A 25,918-nucleotide genomic window follows, 5' to 3' on the forward strand; every position below is an offset into this window, starting at 1 on the left:
TACTTGTTGTAGATGGGCATCTCCATAGCGTTTTTCTAGACGAGTGAACAAGGTCTGGTAACAATTTTCTTGACCCTTAGGAATTGATCTTAATATATCTGCAGCATCACCTCGCAAAGCAGCAGTCAAGGAAACAGCCTTTTCCTGTTCGGTCCAATGATTGGCGGTCGCAATAGCTTCAAATTGTCTAAGATATATGGACCAAGAGGACTTTCCATCGAATGGTGGTAATTTGAATCTCATATTATGCGACGTTTCGTCTCTCGGTAGTTCATCTTTCACTACAGGATCTAACGCTGCTGCATTAACTGATGGTTGTACTTTTGTATCGGTTATCATGCTCTCTAGTTGTTTGATCTTTTCTTCTACGGTCTCTACACTTTTCTGCATCTTATCGAATGTTCTAGAAACTTCTTCAAATTTCTCGTCATTCTGTCTACAAACGTCTTTAATTACTTGAGAAACACTTTCAAATTTCTCGTCGCTTTTTCTAGAAGTTTCATCGATCTTTTGAGAAACACTTTCAAATTTCTCGTTGTTCTGTCTACTAACTTCTTCAAGTTTCTCGTTATTCTGTCTACTAACTTCTTCAAGTTTCTCGTCGCTTCTTCTAGAAGTTTCATCGATCGTTTCAGAAACAGTTTTTAATTTCGATAAGATGACTTGTTCTGCTGACTGGAAGTGGAACGTCTTTGGGTCTTCTCCGTTCTTCGTGAGGACATCCTCGAGTCGTGCTTGTAGGACTATCTTGAGCCCACTGCTGTCCAGATCCCGTTCCTCTAGCTGTTCACGGAGCTGTTTTACTGTAAGTTCTTGTAGCAACATCTTTGGTCGGCACCCACGTACTTTCCAAAATGTCTTTTAACAGTCTTTCCGAATACCGAACAATCAACGCACTTTAACTATTCCCGACGAATAAAGTCCAAAAGTCTTTTAAAGTCTTTCCGAATACCGAACAATTAACGCACTCCGGTTATTCCCGACGAATAAAGTTCAAAAGTCTTTTAAAGTCTCTCTGTAATTCACTTATTTATATCGCACTAAGTTAACCGAACACCGACACCAACTGTAACGTGACTATTGTAATGACTTATAATTACAATAAAACTAGCGGTTCGTATTTATTTACGACTTTATTATTTATTTATACAAGTTTACTTTACAAACTTTAGCTTAAGACTAAACTCTATTCACAAAAATTATGCCTTATATATCCTAGTCGTTATTCTCGATCATTCCGGGCTAAGCCAGCTCTCCGACTATCGTGTGACCTTCCAACAACCGCGCATCGGTTCCACGTATAGCGTGCTTCGATCTAGACTTTTCTCGGCTTACGCCTTGCGGCTGGTGACTCATTGTTTTGCTACAATATTGTTAATCTTATTATGTAAAACAAATTATTGTTTACGAATTACTTCTTTATATACATGGTGTTAATCTCATAGGGATTTCGAAATAAAAATGGTCAAACTTGTTAAATACTCTGTATAGTAATGCAAAACCCTATATTATATGAACAAGAATTATGAGAAGAATATAAATATGAAAAAATATATAGGGTGTCCTATTTAAAAAATTATATGTTTGATACACCACGCAGTTATTGATCACCCTGTAGAAATGGACATATTTTCCAAGCCTAGAGAATATCATTGCCTTTTTCGATATTCTATACCAGGGGTCACTAATTAGTTTCTCTGAGGGTCCGTTTCGAAAACCTATGACACTTTCGGGGTCCGGATTTATGCCGCCTGTGTCTGACTGTTCTGATTCCGTTTCTTTGTGGATTCTTGTTAAAAAATATCCCCTATAAACAAATCAGAAGGGTGCCGGGCGAAATTTTTGGGCAGAAATTGTTTAATATTTCTTTTAGCAAATTCAAAACATCACCTTTTTTGCCCGCGAAAATATGTTTTTAGCATTTTTGGGTCATCTTAAATAAAAAAGATCTGTCATTTTATTAAAATTTAAGAGTTTTCAAGCATCGCAAATGCATATTTTCGATTTTAAATCGCTTATAACTCGAAAACTATCAATTTTTCAGAAATATGACAAGAGACCTTTATTGTTTATAATTACCTAAGAAACCTAAAAATACATTTCTCGAGGCAAAAAAGTAATTTTGAATTTGCTTAAAAAATTGTTTCACCCGCCACCTTTCTGATTTGTTTAAAGGGGACATTTTTGAACAGGAATCCGCAAAGAAATCGAGTCAGAAACATTTTTCGTACGAAAGTGGCCTCATACATGGACTAATATGGAAAGGAAAACTAATAATATCTGATTGTTTTTTGGTTACCGTATACTTTGCTGTAAGTTTTCCTGGTACAATAAATAAACTATAAATTCATTGTGTATTGTTTTGATGTTATTATCAGTATATTTATTGTAAATTGTTACTGAGAATATTTTAAAAATTAGGAATTTATATTTTGAATGCTAATGAAGTTTTTAGACATCTTAAATTTCATAGAAAGGAAACTGAGCCATTTAAAATAAATAATCATAGTACAAAATGGTAATTAACATGTTATCTTTTCTACATTAGTTTCAATGTAAGGTGTTTGTTGCAAACTTATTAAATCTGAAAATTATTTTAATTAAATGCACATCTGAAAAGTACTCCTACTTAATATATAGTAGAGAGGAAATGAATATAAAAAATGCACATGACAATTTTATATTACAGCTTACTTAATTTCAAAATTAATGATTAGTAAGTATAACAATAAGGGGGAAAACTCTTTACAAAATTAAATTATCAGAGAGAAAAATTACATTTTTTTATGTACAACCTGTCTGAAGTTTGGAGTGAGTTTAGTCAAATTTAGTGCAACTGAGTCTCATTAGCGAGTTGAGATATTCATCTGTTAAATGAGATCTCTACCGATTTTTAATAAAGTTCATTCTTGATAAAGCGTCTTCGCACACATAAATTGAGCCAAACATTTTCAAAATTGCCAAACACTAGGTATATTCTGAATTTATTGACGGTCCGCACAAAACTAGCTCACGGTCCGGATGCGGACCGCGGTCCGCTAATTGGTGACCCCTGTTCTATACCATAATGGAATTATCGACGGATCCCGCACTAAAAACTCACCGTGTATATAAATATAGTATCGAAGAACTTAAAATTATCAGTTGACATTTGCATCTCGTCAGCTATATAAGTACGTACCTACAATGTCAAATCCTAACTTTTCAAGTGGAGGAATAACCCCCGATTCATTAAGATAGTAAGTAACGACTCCGGATCCAGGAGACAAACTGGTCTTGATGTATGGAGCGACGCTCAAACCAGCAGCAACTGCATTCTTAGCCAACATGCCAGCTCCTAACATAACACTTGGGTTGCTTGTGTTAGTACACGAAGTGATTGCTGCAATGACAACGCTGCCGTGGCGTAACTCATATTGTTTACCATCAAACATGAATTTTCCAACTGCGTTGAGTTTTTCTGGTTTTAGCCCGAAACCTTTGAATCCGATCTGTAAAAAAAATTAAGTATGTAAAACCTTAGATAGACTAATTAATGAAATAAATCAGATATAAATATTAAGGGAATCATATATCTATTTTCTCAAGCTTTGAAGAAGTTGCATTAAATATCGGTAGAGAAGCAAATGAAGATAAAACAAAATACTTGATCGTTTCAAAACAAGAACGACGGCGAATAAGCCAAAATATTACTGTAGACGGTAATAACTTCGAAGTGGTTAAAAGATTTAAATATCTAGGAGCAACAATCACCGATGGAAACAAAATAGAACGAGAAGTTGAAAGCGCAACTAATGGCGGAAAACAGATCTTTCTTTGCAATGCAACATCTAATGAAATCAAAACTTCTCTCATGAGGTGCAAAAATCCGGATATATAAGACTATAAGCGCTGCGCTGTTTCACATTATAAGAATTTAAAAGTGCGAGGGTTAGAACGCACGACGACATTCCAGTGGTGGCGCATGTAATCATATGGAGCCTTTCCTCACTAGACGATGGTTGGAACGTTCGGCGAAGTCGCCGTGTGTATGCCTTCCCTCGCTTGCAACAACAGACGGCAGCCGTGCCGTCTTTACGCACTCAGTAGCATAGCGGACTTAATGCATCCTTTCATATGATACTGTCGTTCAGTCGCACGAAGGTAGTTTCTTTGGTTGTTTGGTACATTATTTACATTTACACTTTGTGGCTGTTTGAAGTAGGTACGATTACTTAAAAACATAAATATTGCTTGCAACAATTATGGCATAAACATTAATATCAAAAAAACCAAGTATATGGTCTTCAGTAAAATCATGACACAACCAGCACATATTAGTATAAACGGAATTCAAATTGAAAAAGTATTAAGTTATAAATACTTGGAAACTTTAATAAACGAAACTGGAGACCAAAACAATGAAATAAAAAGACGTATCGAAATTGCCAGGGCCACCTTCATAAAGATGAGAAAATTCTTGTGCAACAGAGATATAAGCATCCCTCTACGATTAAGAATGCTAAGTGGCTACGTATTTAACACGCTATTATACGGTGTAGAGGCCTGGACTCTCAAACAGAACAACATAAAAAATATTGAAAGTTTCGAGATGTGGTGCTACCGTCGAATGCTGAAGATAAGTTGGGTTGAAAGAATCACAAATCTTGAAGTAATACGAAGGATAGGAAGAGACCCAGAAATTTTATTAACGATAAAACGAAGAAAACTCGAGTATTTGGGTCACCTGATGAGAGGTCATAAATACGCATTACTTCAAAATATAATGCAAGGAAAAATAGAAGGAAAACGGAATCCAGGCCGTAGAAGAATGTCGTGGATGCGGAATTTGAGAGAGTGGTTTGGCTGCACCACTAATGAACTTTTTAGGTCAGCTGTAAACAAAGTCAGGGTAGCCTTGATGATTTCCAATCTCCGATAGGAGTGGCACAAGAAGAAGAAGAAGAAGTAGGTGCATATATTTTATATTATGATGTATCAGATTGATAGTGAAATATTAATAACATTAATTGAAGCGAGACCTGTTCTTTGCGACAAAACAATACAAATATATAAAGATAGAAACTTGACGAGAAATGCTTGGAATGGTGTATGCCGTGCACTTAACAGTAAATTTGACGAATTAGGTGATAAAGAAAAAAACACATTTTGTAAGTACAGCAAAATTAATTATACCGGGTGGTGAATTGGAAAACGGGCCATAGGAAACTCAATGTAAAATTCTAAATTGTTGAATTCCTGCTTCCCTAATTATTTTACATCAAAAGTCATGAGAAACTATTTGTAGAGGATTAAAATCTGTATTAAAAACAAAAGTTAAAATTGTTCTACGATTTAAACAGAGTTTAAAATTTTGAAAAATAGAATACATTTGCCATACCTAAGTAAGTGCGTAAAAGGCCACACGTTACTATTTCTGACAGTACGCAAACTATTGACTGAATAAAACATCTTTATTATTACTACTTTCTCCTCAACTGAGGACATCTTTTCGACTTTATTGTTTTTTAAACAATAAAATAAAAATACTGACAGTTCAAAATATTGTTAATATAATAATTTCATTGTGACCGAAGGCAACCTTATACACATTCTTGCACTGTGTGTAGCCTAAATTTGGCAAATACTTTGATAAAATTTATTATATTTTACAACATTTTGGAATGTGTTTAATTCGTAGAACAATTTTAACAATTGTTTTCAATAAAGATTTCAATCCTCTACAAATAGTTTCTCATGTCTTTTGATGTAGAATAATAAGGGAAGCAGGAATTCAACAGTTTAGAATTTTACATTGATTTTCCTATGGCCCGTTTTCCAATTCACCACCCTGTATATGTTACTGATAACAACAGTAATTAAAACTGCTAAGGTCCGGTTTAACCAACAACAAATAAATCAATGAATAGCTATTCGTCGAATAAAATTTATTAGACGTTTAAGTTTATATTTTGTTTCAATATAATTTTGATTATTTCATTCATAGGAGATTCTGGCCAATAGAAAGCTACAGAAATAGAAATTAAAGTGATTATTTTTTGATGATTTTAACTTCCAATCGTATAGTAAGATATTTGATCACATGTTTAATTCTGTCCAATCAGATTAAAATTATACTGAGAATTATCTACTGTAGAAAATTACCGATAGAATTTTTTTAAGTAGATTGTTTCTGTTTAATGGCAACCAGTTTCCTAGCTTTGACAACTGTCACATTTAAGAAAATATCCATAATATACGTATTAAAAAATAATCTTACGAATATCACACGACAGTAAGAATAAATAAGAAAATAATGCTTCATTTTTACTCAAATTTGTTGTCATTGGGCAATAGCCACTCGAGCCCTGCGCGCTCTCCTGTCTATTGCCAGACAAGAAATTTTCGAAAAACTGTCGAATTATTTTCAATTTATTCTCACTCTCTTGTGATATTATACCCGATTATTTCATTCATAGGAGATTCTGACCAATAGAAAGCTACAGAAATCTGAATTAAATCGATAATTTTTGATAATCTCCCGTGGTTAAGTATATTACGTCAGAGGCCCTTCGTTGCTACGAAAAAATACATTCAGTGACATTAATGACAATTAATGTTTTAAAAATTATAAAAGTGATTACTTTCAATCGTCAAATATTTATAAAAACTGTGTGTTTAATGGTACTTACATAAATAAATTACAATAAAATTTTGGTTTTGAACAGTTTTATTCATGAAATAATCGCAACAAATTGCACTCGACCTCTGAAATTAGTATAGAATTTTTGCTCTCGTGACACTTTGACATAATTTCACTCGCCTTCGGCTCGTGAAATTAAAACTGTCAAAGTGTCACTCGGGAAAAATTCAATTATTTCAGAGCTCTTGTGCAATTACTACTGATAATTTTTGATAATATCCCGTCGTCAAGTATATTAGGTCAGATGCCCTTCGTTGCTAAGAAAAAATACATTCAGTGACAATAATGACAATTAATGTTTTAAAAATTATAAAAGTGATGACTTTCAACCGTTAAATATTTATAGCAACTGTGTGTTTAATTGTACTAATTTGTAATTGATGGATTCGACCGTTACTTGATGGAAGTTCATTTTATCTAACAATAAAACACTCTAAACGTTTGTTTTCTATACTTCCACAAAATTTATTAAAACTATGCGACTACAACTGTTTCGGCAGAGTGCCTTTCTCAAGTGATATAATTTACAATGTGTTTGCCTTTTTAAGTCTCTAACTGAAGAGGTTGAGAAGTGGGGAGCTGTTTGTCTCGAGTTTAGATTCTAAAAAAGATAGCTTAAGGCCTTTATTTTGGATAAGCAGAATTTGAAACTCTTCATTGAAAGAATGATTATGATCTAGAAGGTGAAGTGCGTATGTAGAAGTGTCTGTTTTTCTATTGTTGAAAGCCCTGTTGTGTTCTGCTATCCGTTTGTCAAAAGTTCTGCCAGTTTGACCGATGTACGTTTTCGGACAGTCACAAGTTAGTTTGTACACACCACTCTGTAGTTGCTTTCTCTTTCGGCTTTTATTGTTCTTAATATATTTGCTTAAGTTGTTGTTAGTTCTGAAAGCTGGTATTATTCCTTTCTTTTTTATTTTTTTTATGTATCTGGCTATTTTTGTTGTTACTTTGCCAGTATATGTGAGAGAGCAGAAGGTACTGGGTTCTTTCTGTGGTGGTGGATACACTAATTTCAGGACTTTTTTATGGAGTTTTTGATTTAAAATTTTGTTAACTGTTTGTTCGTTATAGCCGTTGTTTACTGCTATTTGTTTAATGTCCCTCGTGAGACTTTGACATAATTTCACTCCCCTTCGGGTCGTGAAATTAAAACTGTCAAAGTGTTACTCGGGAAAAATTCGGTAATTTTAGAGCTCTTGTGCAATTACTACTGATAATTTAAAGTTAAACTCGCGAATTTACTTTCTTCTAAACATTTACAGCCAGATTAACTTGCCAGTTTACTCGAAGAGTAAGTATTTTTTTGATAAATAAATAAAATAAGTCTTATTTGACGTTAGTAGAATGGAGAAATATCAGTTTAATGGTCTAATAACTTTAATCATAGAATAAACTACTATTTGTCGTTGGTGAAACCGGCCCTTATAGTATATTATGCAACGAGCATTTAATGATGGTCATTATGAAGCGAGTATGAGGGAACGTATAGAGTACGAGCTTCATAATGATAATTAAATGCAAGTTGTATACACTATTTTTTCTATGATCATTCACAACGAAAAATATATTCAAATTTATTCATTTTGTAACACAAACAAATGAGAATAGAAAAAGTATATTATAATAAACTTTTTCTATTCTCATACTATAATATATCAATTATGATGTCACTACCTGTATCATAATGAACTTCATTATGATACAGATTTTCATTAAGATACAGATTTTTAACCAATAGAATCGCGATATGGCATTCGCGATAAAGGTGGTAAACGTGCAGTGACCAATGGCGAGTCAAATACATACGCTTTGACAGTTCTCAATATGTAAACAAACTGTCAAACTGACAAACTACTGAATTTATTTATGTTACAAAATTAATAAATTTGAATATATTTTTTTGTTGTGAATGATCATAGAAAAAATAGTGTATACAACTTGCATTTAATATCATTATGAAGCTCGTACTCTATACGAAACTCGCCGCATACGGCTCGTTTCGTAACCCTCATACTCGCTTCATAATGACCATCATTAAATGCTCGTTGCATAATATACTATTATTTTACTTAGTTGCAATTAACGTTGGGTATAGAGGGTGTTCCATCAATATGTGTGAATATAAAAATATATAAATCGTATCTTTTTGCGTTAATAGGATGGACCCAATGAAGTATATACCTATACCCATATAATATATACATTTCATTCTACGAAATTATATTTAGTTTTATAGGCTAAACGACTCGGTGAAGACTGGAGTAGGGCGGCGGTCACGTCTTGTGTGAAATTATCTAAAAACAACATTTAAAACGAGGGGAACAACATTTAAAAATGAATTGATGACAGAGGGTCTTTTAAATTCTGTACATGGAAAACATAGATTGTAATGTTGTTCTGAAGCTGTTTCCTTGTGGAATTTTTGTAATAAACTATTCTAAATGGGAAATAAGCCACAATTTAACTAAAGAAATAATTTTATTAACGTTTCGACGCCCAAATCGGATGTCGAAACGTTAATAAAATCATTTTTTAGTTCAATTGTGGCTTTTGTCCCATTTAGAATAGTTTATTACATAGATTGTATGAGCTAATTAGATGAGCTAATCCAAGATCCCACAAATAACTTAGTAGAACAACGATTATAAAAACAAATTAAGACTTTTAATTAAAAACATAAGAAATAATAACTGACAAAATAGAAATTGCAAATGAATTAAATAAGCATTACAGTACATTAGGACAAAAGTGTGGGCAAAAAATACCCATTTGTAATGATACATCGTAATGATACATATCAGACATCTATCATGTACTTACCTCAACCACAAAGTGTAAATAAAAATAATATACCAAACAACACAGCAAAATATCTTCGTGCGACTCAATTCTTATTGTGTGAAAAGGATAGGTCCTTCAAAACTACCGCACGAGAAAACCCTCGCACGTCCAAAATTCTTATAATGTGAAACAGCTCTAATACGAATAGAAGTCGCGCATGAAAGCGAAACATGGACGCTAATAAAAATAGAAGTAAAAAAATCCTTCGAGTAAAATATGGTCTTTGCAGAGACACCGTGACAAACGAGTGGATGCGCAGACATAATAACGAGTTAGAATCTCTCTTCGGAAAGGACAATCTAGTCAGATGTATAAGGCCAATAGAATAAGATGGGCAGGGCATGACGACAATCGCCTTACAAACAATGTGTTTTGGTAAAGACCAGATGGGAGAAGGTCTGTAGGACGGCCTAAAAAAGGTGGATAGACGCAGTAAGAGAAGATTTGGAGAAAATGGGAGTGAGACAATGGGAAATAGTGGTACAGGACCGACAAACATGGAAGGCAATAGCAAACGAGGGAAAGACTAACGAAGAGTTGTAACGTCATTGATGATGATATAAAAAAATAATACAAAAATTTCAGAAAAGATGGCCTTTAACACCTTTGACACTGAAAAATTCATCGTCTGAGGATAGCCCATAAACTGAATTATGATATTGTCTGTAAGGAGTTACTTTTAACAGCGTTTGATATAAAAAAAAGACGTTGTCTTGAATAGCTTGCTACTGAAAACGTTAACACCAAAGCATGTAATATTGATATACTACAGCCTAGGAGTACTTTACAAAGTTCTAAGCCTTAGAATTTCGATTAGGTGAAAAATTGGAGATACCGAAATTCTCAGCAACTACTACCTTTCTTTATCGATATATTAAGTCAATAAAGTTTTCATAGTGTCATACACACAACACTGCCAGAACACAAAAATGAAAGTCACATTAAGAAACAATATCCTAAATGAGTTATCCATGACCATGACCGTTGGCTGAATTTGGTTGATGCAGCGTTAAAGTTCCTCCTTCAATGCAAGTCTTGCGTAAAGTTTGGGTCACTCCTTATAAGCTTAATTACAACAAATTAATAACAAATAGAGTAGTAAGGACGGTGAGAGACGATTCCCAATAGGAAGAGAATCAGTGGAAAACATTGAAAAAGAGACACGAGTAACAGAGAAGAAGAAAAAAAGGAAGTAATTTCCAATAGTAAGGAAGTAATTTCCAATAGTATGTGTGTTTTAGTTTGCATTTAAGATTCTATTGGTCATTTGTACCTGATCTTCCAACTCTCTCTCGATCACTCAATAGCTGAGCAATGTAACTTCTAGTTATTTTGTCTCCATTTGCTCGATGCTCACACCATCGATTTTTAATTTACTTATAATTGGATCTTTACTAAATAGAATTATTACGGTGGGGAAAGAAGTAAATTCTGAGGGAACCTATCGATAGAGAAGGAAAATCAAGCTGCCATGTACAGTTTTCATTGTTTTTCTTACGCTCTGAATACTATGGAAAAGTGTTAAGAATATTCTCAGATTTTAGTGAATCAGAGAAGAATTAATTAAAGAAGAAAACCACTGTCCTGACTCAAAACAATCAGCAGATCAAAACTGATGATTCGTGCCCGATGAGGAGAAACAACTTACACTTGTTTCAAAGAAAAAAACAAGGATCGGAAAGAAGATTGTTGCCAACTTCAAAACAACAAACAATACTACAGGGATGCCCAACGTCACCAACTCTATTTAAAATATTTTTAGAACACGCACAACAACGAAGTCAAAGTGTAGGGTTATGGCAATACCGATAAGGGACGATTATCTCTACACATTGTGTTTAGCAGATGACCTGGTGATGATGCCTCACGATGAGGAAGATATCAGTTATGTGGTAAGAAAACTAAAAGAGGAATACAGAAAGGTGGGTCTGGAAATAAATATGAAGAAAACGGAATACTTAGCAATATAGGAAGAAGACGTCAAAAATTTGGAAATAGAAGAACCTGTAGAAATAGACCTGTCGCCAGGGGGGGTACAACGGCCTCCTTTATTCAGATGGACTTACCCAAGTTCTTTTTATGTATTTTGACCCGTAGAACACGAATTTTTTGGGTAACAGTTGATCCGGATGTCGATAAGATTGTTATAAACAAAGAACTTGAGGAATTACATACCAGCGATTTTTCGCAAAACAAAACATGTTTTTGTATTTTTTTTGGTCATTCTAAGCAAAAAATGTTTTTACAAGTTTTTTCGTAGGATGCATAGTTTTCAACATAAACGCGGTTAAACTTTCAAAAAATCGAAAAATTGCAATTTTTAAACCCGAATAACTTTTGATTAAAAAATAAAATAGCAATTCTGCTTACCGCATTTGAAACCTCAAGTCAAATTCTATCGGTTTTGATTATTTTCATTGCTAAAAATTAATTTTTTTATTGTTAAACAAAACTATAAACACATAGTGATTGAATGATGTTTTCAATGCATTTCACATTTAAAATCGAACGAGTAGGGGCGCATACAGACAATTTCTTCGTAGATTACGTACATTAAAACGCATGCATTGGGCACGGGAAACACTATGTATTTATAGCTTTGTTTAACAATAAAAAAATTAATTTTTGGCAATGCAAATAATCAAAACCGATAGAATTTGACTTGAAGTTTCAAATACGGTAAGCAGAATTGCAATTTTTCGATTTTTTGAAAGTTCAACCGCGTATATCTCGAAAACTATGCATCCTACGACAAAAATTGTAAGAACATTTTTTGCTTAGAATCACCCAAAAAATACAAAAAAATGTTTTGTTTTGCGAAAAATCTCGCTGTTATGCAATACCTCAAGTTCTTTGTTTATAACAATCTTATCGACATCCGGATCAACTGTTACCCAAAAAATTCGTGTTCTACAGGTGAAAATACATAAAAAAAACTTGGGTAAGTCCATCTGAATTAAGGAGGCCGTTGAACCCCCCCTGCCGACAGGACTAAAATAGAAGGAACGAAGAATTTTAAATATTTGGGTTTTATAATATCGAAAAGAGGAACAACAGAAGAAGAGATAAAAAATAGATTGGGACAAACAAGATCTTGTATAAGACAACTCCATATTGTAACCTAGAATAAAAACAACAAAGAAAAAACAAAAAAATATACAGTATGGTGCAAATAAAAGGAATAAATTATTTCGTAAACCGGCGACTTTAAGGAAAAATCCGGAAACAAGTCGATTTTTATTTTAAAATTATGATATTTTGGCATATATATCATACTAGTGACGTCATCCATCTAAGCGTTATGACTTAGTCGATGATTTTTTTAAATAGGAATAATGATCGTGTACTAGCTCATTTGAAAGGTTGTTCAATTCTCTATTCAGCAATATAAACATTTACATAATTATTTATACAGGATGTCCAAAAAATTTTTTAAAAAAATTATTTGACGGAAAAAAAGAAGAATGTACGTAATTTATTTAATTTAAAATATATTTTACTGTTACCAGAAAACAGAAAAAAATGTTTATATCCCGAATAAACATTGCATGTTTATATCCCGAATAAACATTGCTTTTTGATTAAATTCAATGTTCAAGCCAGCTCCTGCCAGCCACTTGTCTCTTGGAAGGTTGAACATTTAATTAAGCGAAAAGCAATGTTTATTTGTAAAATAAACACTTTTTTCTGATTTGTGACAGCAGTAAAATGTATTTTGAATTAAGTAAATTACATACATTCTTCTTTTTTTTTTCAAATAATTTAATTTAAAAAAATGTTTTTGCATACCCTGTATAAATAATTATGTAAATGTTTATACTATTGAATAGAGAATTGAATTACCTTTCAAATGAGATAGCATACGACCCCTATTCTCATTAAAAAATCATCGATTACGTCATCACGCCCAGATGGATAACGTCACTAGTACGCCATATATGCCAGTCATATATGCCAAAATATCATAATTTTAAAATAAAAATCGACCTGTTTGGGGATTTTTCCTTAAATTCACCAGTTTGCGAAATAACGAATTTATTCCTTTCATTTGCACCATACTGTATATTTTTTCCTGGCTGACAGAAGGGAAACGACACTTGCTGTAGACAACCAACAACCCTTTATATAATTAGAAAACCAAGACACTAAGAATATCATAAATAATCTTAGGACAAAAAATTCTAAAAATACGAAAAAATTCATGTTTTTTATAGTGTAGGAAACAGAGTTTGAACCTAGCAAAATGGACACAAGTCCGGTTTTATTTTTTTTTTCTGGTATATCAAGGGGTGCTTATTATGAGACTAACTTTTTCTTAAAAAATTTCGCCCCGGAATCCCCCTTTTCATCCCTTTAAAGGGGGTAATTTGTAGTTTTTGCGAAACGTAGCCTTTCCTGTAGGTTATGCAAAAAATTTACTTAATAGTAAAATGAAGAGGACTATATTTCCTACTATTTATTTCCCGATAGCATATGTCTATCACCCACCGTTTAGCGGGGGTGGCGCCCCAAAGTTGACGAGTTTTTAAAAAAGACGTTTTAAAAAAAATTTCCCTAGCTGTAATGGAAATCAAGAAGAAATCCTGCGGCAATTAATCACAAATAAGTGACTGATTTTTTGGTATACGTTTTATTTAAGGGCAATTGCCCATTTTTTAATTACAGGGTGTTACATTTTAAAAAACCCCTTTTTATACCATCTGAACCGCTTATGCTAGAGTAAAAAACTTTCAGCGATTACCATGGACGTATAAATAAAGAGGTCTCTTTATTTATACGTCCATGGCGATTACCCATGTGCAAGTATTATTTACAAATTTGTATAATGCACCCCCATATTTTCCCCGGAACCACCCAAAAAAAAGGAGAATTAATAAAGAAAATTATCAAAAATTTATTTTGGGCCACCACTGTGGCTTTAGGGTGCAAAGAAAGTAAAATATGCATAGGTCATAATGTGTAGCAGACAGTGTGTTCTTTTATTTTACATAAGTACGTTATCAATACAATGAATAGGTGATGAAAAAAAAAACAGAAACTGGAGCTCGTCAAAGCATTTCTGAGGTTTACGGCGCCACTGTGCCGTAACGGTTGCTTATACGAAAAAAATGCATAGGATCTTATTTGTAGAGAAAAGAGTGGTCTTTAATTCTGTATAAGTTTTGTTTCAAAAAAATGATTAGGTAATGAGAAAATCGTAAAAACATGTTCGCCAAGGGATAGGGGTAGTTTCTGCAGTTTATTTTCGAGGATAGGGGTAGTTTCCGCAGGGATGTTGCAATAACCATATATATTTATGAAAAACCCTAATGATGGAGCATATGCCCATATGGGTCAAAAAGAAAAAAAAATTTTTTTTCAACCCCCCATTTTATTTTTATTTTTTGGCTGCAGGGGTTGCGTCAAGAAATCGCTTTTGGTGTCGTTGGTATCGCTATTTAAATAAAAGGGGTTTTTTTAAAATGTAACACCTTGTAATTAAAAAATGAGCAATTGCCCTTAAATGAAACCTATATCAAAAAATCAACCACTTATTTGTGATTAACTGCCGCAGGGTTTCTTCTTGATTTCCATTACAGTTAAAGGAAAATAATTTTTTTTAAAACATCTTTTTTAAAAACTTGTCAATTTTGGGGCGCCACCCCCGCTAAATGGTGGGTGATAGAAATATGCTGTCGGGAAATAAATAGTAGAAAATATAGTCCTCTTCATTTTACTATTAAGTAAATTTTTTGCATAATAAGAACCCATTGATATATCAGAAAAAATAAATAAAACCGGACTTGTGTCCATTTTGCGAGGTTCAACATCTGTTTCTTACACTATTAAATTATTGAATAAATTGAAACTTATTCCTTTCGCGTAGTTAGTTGTTTTGAAACTACATCAATTTGACTAATGCTGTTTGTTCTAAAACAAAAAGTGTACCAACTCAAGAATGAAACATTTTACACATTTCATTAATAGACATTGGCATCTTTTAGCTTGCATATTACTGTTTACTTTTTTACTTTCAGTTGTATTATGTAAGAATATTCGAAAATAAGCTTTCCAGATATTATAAAATAATTAAAGCTGGATAAACCATCACGACGATGTCACTTTTTAATTATATTTTGAATATTTTAAGGGAAATTTAATGACCCAATTAGACAAGCAAATAGTAGGTCATTACTCAATTCTTTCGAGAAGTGCTAAATTTCATGTTATGCACTTGGACTGATTTTTATAAACATTTGCAATGTTTACATAACAGAGAAGTAGGTAAGTATATCGATCTAACAATAAACAATAAATAAGTTATGGTGTGTTTCATTTTATTTCACCTAGTTTGGCTATTTCAGCTTTAGTAAACAGTATCTACCTTCAGATCCGTTGTCTTGGAAAGATATGTTGATTTTGTAGAAAGATGTATTTTGTGAATTATGCTTGGTAAATATTTATGGAGTAAGTAGCCTATCTTAAAATTGTTAATTACTATCATTAAACAGACAATTTTCGGTATATGTACAATACAGAGTGACTTTTATGTATCGAAAGTCTCAATTATCTCGGAAACGGCTTGCACGATTTTTATAGATTTTGATAGGTAAGAGTCTTCTAATGCGGTCGATATCCTAGTTGTATTTACATTGTTGTCGGATCTTCCGTTTTCTGGAAATCTAACACCATGTATATTTTTTTCGTTTTGAAGTCTTAAGGGCACCGGAAGTCCCATTTAACGACAATGTTAACATTATGTCACATATCTCTGTAACCAAAGCACTTAGAGGCCTAATTCTTTTTTTTTTATTTTGAAACTACATGTATTTTTTACTGCCGCGTAGATTTCTGTAAAGTTAGAGTGAAAGAAACATTTATTTTAAAAAAATTTAAAATACTCTTACAAAAAAACCCAAAAAAGTTTAGATTTTATTTTTTATTTTACTTGTTTTTGTACAGTTTTCAATAAAACTTTACGCGGCACTTGATATTATCTATCATACACCTACTGTAAAAATTTGGACCTTCTATCATCTAAGGATCCAAAGATATTTGACATCAAAAATTAAAAACCTAGTATTCGAGAAATCGCAAAAACATAAAACACTCTAATAGGCTATAAAGCTACCAGTACACGGTAAGTTGAGTGCAGACGTTCAAAAAATAAATAATTTTGTAACCATGAATATTTTCTACTATAATGTGTTATACAGGGTGTCCCGAAAATATTGGTCATACATTATACCACAGATTATGGGATCAAAAATAGGTTGACTGAACTTCACTTACTTATATACAATGTTGCACACAAAAAAAAGTTACAGCCCTTTGAAGTTACAAAATGAAAATCGATTTTTTTTCATATATTGAAAACTCTTAGAGATTTTTTATTGAAAATGGACATGTGGCATTCTTATGGCAGCACCATCTTAAAAAAAATTAAAGAAAAATTTGTGCATTTCATAAAAATTTCTGGGTTCTGTTCCCTTAACCCCCCCCCCCAAAACTTTTGTGTGCGTTCCAATTAAATTATTATTGTGGCACCATTAGTTAAACACAATATTTTTAAAACTTTTTTGCTTCTTAGTACATTTTCGATAAGCCAGTGTTTATCGAGATATTTTGAATATTTGTCGAATCCACCACATATTTGTATATGGTTAAGTACGATTATAGAGACCTGTTAATAATCTGAAAATTTATTTATAATTTACATTATTAGGTATATTTTAAAAAAGAAGCCACATCTCGATAAAAGGTGACTAACCAAAAAAAAAACTAGAAGGCAAAAAAGTTTTAAAAACACTGTGTTTAACTAATGGTACTACAATAATAGTTTAATTGGAACGTACCCAAACATTTGGGGGGTTTAAAGGAACAAAACCCCCATAAAATTTTTATGTGAACATATTAAAAAAGAAGCCGCATCTCGATAAAAACTGGCTTATCGAAAAAATACTAAGAGGCAAAAAAGTTTTAAAAACGTTGTGGTTAACTAATGGTACTACAATAATGTGAATTAATTGGAACGTACACAAAAGTTTGGGGAGTTTAAGGGAACAAAACCCCCATAAAATTTTTATGGGGTGGACAAATTACGCTATAATTTTGTTTTAATATGTTCCTGCCAGAATGCCACATGTCCATTTTCAATAAAAACTCTAATAGTTTTCGATATATTGAAAAAAATCGATTTTCATTTTGTAACTTCAAAGGGCTGTAACTTTTTTTATGAGCACATTTGCACTAAGGTAAGTTAGGTTCAATCGAACTATTTTTGATCCCAGATTATGTGGTATAATTTATGACCATTCTTTTCGGGACACCCTGTATATCGTTGGAAAGAGAAGATTTCAGAGAATAATTTTCAATCATAACCCAAAAAAACTTAAAAAATTAAATTTTCGGACTTTGGGTGCCCTTAAAAAATACTGATTATTTTTTATGTTATATTCCCTATACCTAAATGTTATATTTTCGGAGTTATTGCTATTTAAAAAAAAATTAAACAAATTATAAATAAAAATCAATTTTTTCGGCCCGGGTAGACATTATTTTAAGTTATTTGGATCATTGGAAACAAAAAAGGTCTTTTGTAATTTTTTTCTAAAGTTAATCGTTTCCGAGTTATAAACAATTTAAAACTGGAAAAAACGAAAAGTGAAGATTTTCAAGGTTCAAAAACTAAAATAAAAAATATTATTTTTGAAACCACGAGGTGCCTAAATTTGAGCTCAAACCTTCTTCTATTCCCTATAAGAATTCTTCTTCCCTATAAGAATTTTTGGACGTTTTTTCTAGCTTCTTCTTTTTCTTAAAGTGCCCTCTCCTAAATGGAAGTATAATTGAAAATCTTCTCTGTCTTCAGCTGTTAGTAACTGTTCAAAATTGAACACTGCTTGAGCCACAAGCTGGAAAATATATTTTTCAGATTTCATACGGAGATCCTCTCTTGTAATTTCCCCATTACTGAGGATCATGATTTCCTCAAATACTCCAAACCAATTTTCTCCATTGGTTTCTATCTTCAGCTGCTCTAAAAGTTTCGCAGAATAGTGGAGTCACTGAAGGTTTTCACCTCCGATTTCGTTGAACCTTCATATCGATTTTCATGAAAATTGGTGAGTAGTTAGAAGATACTTCAAGGATCAAAGGTGACATGATGCCAACTTGCGCTTTCACCCTGGGGGTGGATGCCACCCCTTCTTGGGGGTGAAATTTTTTTAATAAAAAAAATACCAGAAATCGATAGAGGGGCAACTTCTAAGCAAAATTTGTTATATAAGGTTATTAACATAAATCAATACTTTTTGAGTTATTAAATATCAAAAATTTTATTTTTTCTTAAAAAAATGCATGTTTTAAAGCTGTTTTTCACGTATTACTCAAAAACTATAAGCTTTTGTAAAAAAACTATTATTACCAAAATTAAAGATAACAAAAAATTGAATACACTTCCCACTTAAAGAACTAAACTAATTTTATTTCAAAGTGAGTTATGGGTAATTGAATTTATATTTTTTTTGACGAGTACTTAAATCTAAGTATTCAAGCTTACATAACGGGAAAACGATGCATTTTATAGAATATACTTGTTAAACACTTGTCAAAGTACTTCAGAGTACCTATCAAATGAACTCCAGTAGAAGTTAATAGCATCAAAATTAAGCAAGTTATGATGAAAATAAGGAAACCCTTTCAATTTTTTTAGGAAAAAATGAAAAATAAAACATACGCCATTTCCACAAAAATTAAAATTTGTAGTAATCCTCACAAGAATTTCTTTAGGTTAACATAGGTAATGATTTCAACAATTTTCACCGGTTTAGAATGCATATTTTTGAAAAGAAGATACAATTTAAAAAAATCAGAATTTTTAAAATTATCGTACTTTTCATTTTCTTTTGATAGTAACTCCAAAAATACTCAATATATGTAAAAAATGGTATTTAACTAAATTTTAGTTTTTTCTATTCGAAATACTTTACCCATTTTACTATTTCCGTAGAGTAAAAAATAACCGAGATAGAAACGTTTCAAATTTCAATTTTGCTGTGAGAACCATGTAACCGGGGCCATTAAACCTTTTATTTTTAAAAAAGTGAGAGGTTTAAAATACTAATTTTGACATTTTTTAATAGCTCTTGGATTTATCTTTCAACTAGTTTTTAGTTGAAACTGATATCTTAAAAATTAACGGAGTTATTTACAAAAAAACAGTAACATTTTTTGGAAAAATTTTTAGAAGATACATTTTGAAACATTTTTGGTGCATAAATTTTAATGCTATCAACTTGTTCGAGGGCTTATTTGATATATATTTCTATGAACTTTGACAAATGTTTAATAAGTTTATGTTATAAAATGCATCATTTTGCCGGTATTTAAGCTTGAATACTTAGATTTGGGTACTCGACGAAAGAAATATACATTCAATTACCTATAACTTACTTTTAGTTAACATAGAAAGGTTTTTCTAGTAAGGAATTTATTTGATTTTTTATTAGCCTCAATTTTGATAATAATAACTTTTTTGTAGAAACTTATAGTTTTTGAGTTATTTATGAAAAATCGGTTAAAAACATGCATTTTTCTCACGAAAAATTAAAATCTTTGATCTTTAATAACTCAAAAAGTTTTGATTTATTTTATTAACTTTATATAACAAATTTTGCTTATAATTTGTCCCTCTCGAATTGTGGGGTTATTTTTAATAAAATAATTTTCACCCCCGAGGAGGGGTTGCATCCACCCCCAGGGTAAAAGCGCAAGTTGGCACCATGTCACCTTTGTTCCTTGAGATATCCTCTAACCACTTACAAATTTTTATGCAAATCGATGGAGGTTCAACGAAATCGGAGATAATAGCTCATATCCACCTTCAGTGACTACACTAGAATGAGTGGCCCGCTGAATTCTGAATTTGATCGCACCATCTGGTTGGTGACCGTCCTCTTCTCCCAGTGACATTTCCAGAAGTAATTAATCTCCCTAAATTATCACATCTGCGAATCATGTGACCAAAGAACTGTAGAATTCGCTGCAGACATGTTCTGCATAACCTTTTTCAATATCAAGTTGGTTAAGAATAGAAACGTTTACAAAATGAGCTGTCCCAGGTGTGTGCATTCTTCACCAACACCACATTTCAAAAGTACCGTATAGAAATTTCTAGAATACAAGTACATTTACAGGCTATTGATTATGTTCAAAATAAGAGAGCTAAAAGGAACTACAACGTTAATGGGATTTTATTATCTCATATAGTCAATGGACCTCTATATTTGAAAAAACCGTGGAGTGCTACCATTTAAATAGGTGCGTTTTTAAGAAAGGAGTGAATTAGTCCCTAGGCTCAGGGTGAATTAGGGTGAGTTCTATGCACTTTTGTTACAAACACGTCTACAGGAAAATTATTCCAGGTTAAATTTACTATCGAAATATCCCATTTTGAAGTCAAAAATATTTTTTTTACAAAAATATATTCAAGAGAAAATCAAGAAAAAAACACCCAAGAAAACAATTTTGTTTTTTGCCCCATAACTTTTTTCCTCAGCGATATAGGTATAGGTATTGCTTCAGCTAAAAATAACTTCAGTCCTTTGTCTTTAAAATAACGTTTAGCATAAGTCACTAGGATTTGTATTTTCCGAAATAGGATTTTTCAAAATTCACCGCTTACAGCATTTTTAGGGCCATTTTCCCCATCATTTTGCAAACATTGTTCTGTAACTTTTTTCTACGCCTTTCTAGGTATATGTAATGGTACATTTAGTAGAAATAGAAGTCAATTACCTTTAAAATGATCTATTGAATAAGGCTGTGCGACTATTTTTAAGCAAGTTATGCTTTTTCAAGGTTTTATACTTTTAATGATTTTTGATATTTTTTATGATTATTGTTTAAATTTTTTCTTATGACTTTTTTCTTGTACAATTAGGTATATACATTGTGCAATAAAAAAAGCTTATTTTGTTTACGTTAAAATGGTGTATTACAAAAAATTCTAGGACTATTTTTAAACAAGATATCCGTAAGATATCCAAGGGTATCCGTAATTTGAGAAAAATTTAAAATTTTTTTATTTTTTTCAATTAGAAGAATATAGCTGCATATTATAACATAATTTTTAATTCCAAATAACTTTTCTTAATAACACTTTTTGATATTCTGAAATATAAAGGTACTTCATTCTTGAGCGAAATTCATATTTTTTATCACACCTCGTACACTATTGATAAAATTTTATATCTAATGATTGCATCTCAGGTTTTAGATTATGCAGAGCATTTTATAAAGAATAATTTTTTTCATAAAGTTAATAATAAAAAAGTTTCCATATGGTTCCAGCTTAGTGGGACCTGTGGCATGTGTATATGTCACATTTTGAGAACGCATATCGCGTTTAAAAATAGTCCTAGAATTTTTTACAATACACCATTTTAAAGAAAAGAAAATAGGCTTTCTTTTTAATTGCACAATGTATATACTTAAATATACAATAAAAAAAGTTATAATGAGAAATTTAAAAATAATCGAGAAATATATCAAAAATTATTAAAAGTATACAATTTTCAAAAACCATATCTTGCTTAAAAATAGTCACACATCCTTCTACACTAGATCGTTTTAAAGGTAATTGACATTTTTTCCTACTAAATGTACCATTGCATATAACTAAAGCTGCGTAGAAAAAAGTTACAGAACAATGTTTGCGAAGTAACAGGAAAAATGGAACAAAATGCTGTGAGTAGCGAAGTTTGAAAAATCGTATTTTGGAAATTGTAAATTATAGAGACTTCTACTAAACACCATTTTAGAGGAAGGATGAAAGTTTTTTTTCTGTGAAGCAATGCCTATACCTATATCCCGTGGAAAAAAGTTATGGGGCCAAAAACAAAATTGATATCTTTCGTGTTGTTTTCTTGCTTTTCTTTTGAATACATTTTTGCAAAAAAAAATATTTTTCACTTTGAAATGTGATATTTCAATCGTAAATTTAACCAGGAACAATTTTCATATAGACGTGTTTGTACCAAAAGTGCATAGAACTCACCCTAATTCGCCCTGTGTCTAGGGACTAATTCACCCCTTTCTCAAAAACGCACCGCTTTAAATGGTAGCACTCCGCGGTTTTTTCATACTTAGAGGTCCATTGACTATATTAAACAATAAAACCCCGTTAACGTTGTAGTTCCTTTCTATAATACATAATCAATAGCCTATTAGTCCAGGAACCGAAGCTTTTCACCTCGTAATTTTTACAGAATGGGTCGATTTGCTTGAAATTTTGAGAATAAGTAGTGGATAGTCCATGGATCAAAATCTATATGATGCCGAAAGGCGCTTTTACCATGGGGGTGGTTGCCACCCCATCTTGGGGGGGTGGAAATTTTTTATTATATTTTGACCGCTAAAGTTATACATTTTTTTGATAAATTAATAGTTTTCGATTTATTCGCAATCGAAAGTGTTAGTTTTATGTTGTTCTGAAGCTATTTCCTTGTGGCATTTTTATGATTACATAACTTTAATGTTAGTTTAATTATTTAATGTTAGTTTTATATCTAAAAAATCAATGTTTTTCGATGCTACACTCATTTACGATTCACTCAATTTTTGCCGTTGAAAAATTTTTATCGAACCGAGTTCTTGGGAATTAAATAACCTACAATTTCATATTTAAACACTTTTTCTGATGCTAATCTTTCTATTCTGAAGAGAATGGCTTTTTTACCAAATTACAAAAATTCGATATTCGCTTTAAACTTCAGTTTTTTAAAAACTAATCATTCTAAGCTAGTCAAACTTCTAGAATCTGTTAATAATACATAAATAAAGAAGAATGAATAAGGTCAATGACTAAAAACACCGATAACTTACATTATTATGCTTCCAATTGGATTTCTCCTTTTATTTTCAAAAAAATATATTGATTTTTAGCCATAACTTTTTCATTTTTTATCTTAGAAAGTTTGGTAAACAAGAATTTTGTAGGATTTTACAAGATCTATAAGGCTATTTAAAATTAAATCCTTTTAAAATTCTCAGTCACAAAAAGAGGTGACTTTGAAAGGGTTGCTAAAGGTGGTTTTTGCATGTTATTTCAAGTTTTAATTATCAATAGCTCACTCAATTTTTGTAGTAGAAAAATTTTTGCAAACCAAGTTCTTGGCAATTAAATAAGCTACAATTTCATATTGACATATTTTTTCGTATCTCTTATGCTAATCTTTCTATTCTGAAGAAAAATGCATTTTTTACCAAACTACAAAAACTCGTTACTCGCTTTTAACTCCATTTTTTTAACTAATCGTTCTAAGCCGATGAAACTTCTAGAACCTATTAATAATACATAAATAAAGAAGACTAAATCAGGTCATTGACTAATTTTAATTAGGGTGGTGATTAAGGGATTGTTTCAGATCACTTTTTGCTGAAAAAAATACGGACTGACATTCTTTTCATTATAAGTCACTTAATTTTTGATCTAGAGACTTGTTTTTTTATTTCTGGAGATAGATATTTTTAAATACATTAAATTAGTTTAAACAAGTTATCCTCGAAAAATGCATAGTTTTCCCGTCTTTTGACTTTGAAACTACAATATTTAGCATTTGACGAAGAAGAGCTAACATATAATAAAGTATAGCTCAATTACTATTGGTCTTAAAGAAAATTAAAAAAGACGGTTTTGTTTATTTTTTCAAAAGGTATATTTTTGTTAAGTAAAGTTGTTTTGATAAAACGAAAACTTTTTGAGTTATTAGCAGAAAACTGATAGACTAAGAGCCGCTATAGGTGAAATTTCTTAATCATTTTAGGCACTATGGGACCCTATAACTTAAATAGTAGAACCTAAAAGAAAAGGTTTGAACACTGTGCCGTCACTTTTCAGTGGCACATGCGTCGACAGTGGCGCATCAAACTTTCCACTTATGGACGGGATAAATAAATTAAAAGTTACCCTCCCTTACTAACAGAATTCAATTTTTTTTATTTTTTTAAGTTCTATGTGATTAACACATAAGATTCAGCGTAATTTTAACCCACCACCCCTTCCCTTTGCCCCCACCATCAAAAACTTTATTTTTTGATTTTATTTTTTTTTGGTGGGATGCAATCAATTTTAAAATTTCAAAAAATTCACAATAGTTATTCGCATAGTTAAGGCTTTTATAAAACACGTCTATTTTTTATAGACCTGTAGGTTGAGTGTACATAACCTCAAAAAATTTAAACAAATTTTTTTTTGGAAAAAAGTATATAACTTTTTTTTGGGGATAGCTGCAGATCTAATTTTTTCTTAATCTTATGTATTTTATCAAACACTATATTTTCATTTTTTTTTAGATTTTTATGTAACGCCGGTCACCTTCAAAAATCCAAAAAACTGTTTTTTAAGGGGGTTTTGGGGGGTTTGAACGCGTTTCTCCAATTTTTAAATATTCTAAAGAACTTAGTTACTTTAAGTTACATATAACCTATATAATCGAAATTGATTTGATATATTATGAAGTCTATAAAATAGGGAAAACCCCCCAAAACCCCCTTAAAAAACATTTTTTTGGATTTTTGTAGGTGACCGGCGTTTTAGAAAAATCTAAAAAAATTAAAAATATAGTGTTTGATAAAATACATAAGATTAAGAAAAAAATAGACCTGCAGCTATTCCTTAAAAAAAGTTATACGCTTTTTTGAAAAAAAAATTTTTCTTATTTTTTTGAGGTTATGTACACTCTACCTACGGGTCTATAAAAAATAGACATGTTTTATAAAAGCCTCAGCTATGCGTGTGAATTTTTTGAAATTTTAAAATTGATTGCATCTCAGAAAAAAAAATAAAAACGAAAAATGAAGTTTTTGATGGTGGGGGCAGGGGGAAGGGGGTGGTGGGTTAAAATTACGCTGAATCTTATGTGTTAATCACATAAAACTTAAGAAAATAAAAAAATTGAATTCTGTTAGTAAGGGAGGGTAACTTTTAATTTATTTATCCCGTCCATAAGTGGAAAGTTTGATGCGCCACTGTCGACGCATGTGCCACTGAAAAGTGACGGCACAGTGTTCAAACCTTTTCTTTTAGGTTCTACTATTTAAGTTATAGGGTCCCATCGTGCCTAAAATGATTAAGAAATTTCACCTATAGCGTAACCAAAACCTAATAACCAAAACTATTAATTTTATCAAAAAAATGTATAGAATGTTTTTTGCTTATAATGAATGTTCTTACCAATTTTTGTGGTCAAAATATAATAAAAAATTTCCACCTCTGAGATGGGGTGGCAACCACCCCCATGGTAAAAGCGCCTTTTGGCATCATATAGATTTTGATCCTTGAACTATCCACTACTTATTCTCAAATTTTCAAGCAAATCGATCCATTCTTAAAAATTGCGAGGTTTTGTC

General features: G+C 31.7%; 1 protein-coding gene across 1 annotated transcript in view; it reads right to left on the reverse strand.

The window, feature by feature from the left end:
• LOC126887139 (cytoplasmic aconitate hydratase-like) overlaps positions 1–25,918 on the reverse strand; it is a 181,180-nt gene that overhangs the window by 33,456 nt on the left and 121,806 nt on the right. Inside the window, exon 10 of the mRNA XM_050654501.1 lies at positions 3,182–3,491. Within this exon, the coding sequence (XP_050510458.1) occupies positions 3,182–3,491 (310 nt within the window). The remainder of the gene's footprint in view (positions 1–3,181; positions 3,492–25,918) is intronic.

This window comes from Diabrotica virgifera, chromosome 6, assembly GCF_917563875.1.
Source record: "Diabrotica virgifera virgifera chromosome 6, PGI_DIABVI_V3a".
Classification (NCBI taxonomy): Eukaryota; Metazoa; Arthropoda; class Insecta; order Coleoptera; family Chrysomelidae; genus Diabrotica; species Diabrotica virgifera.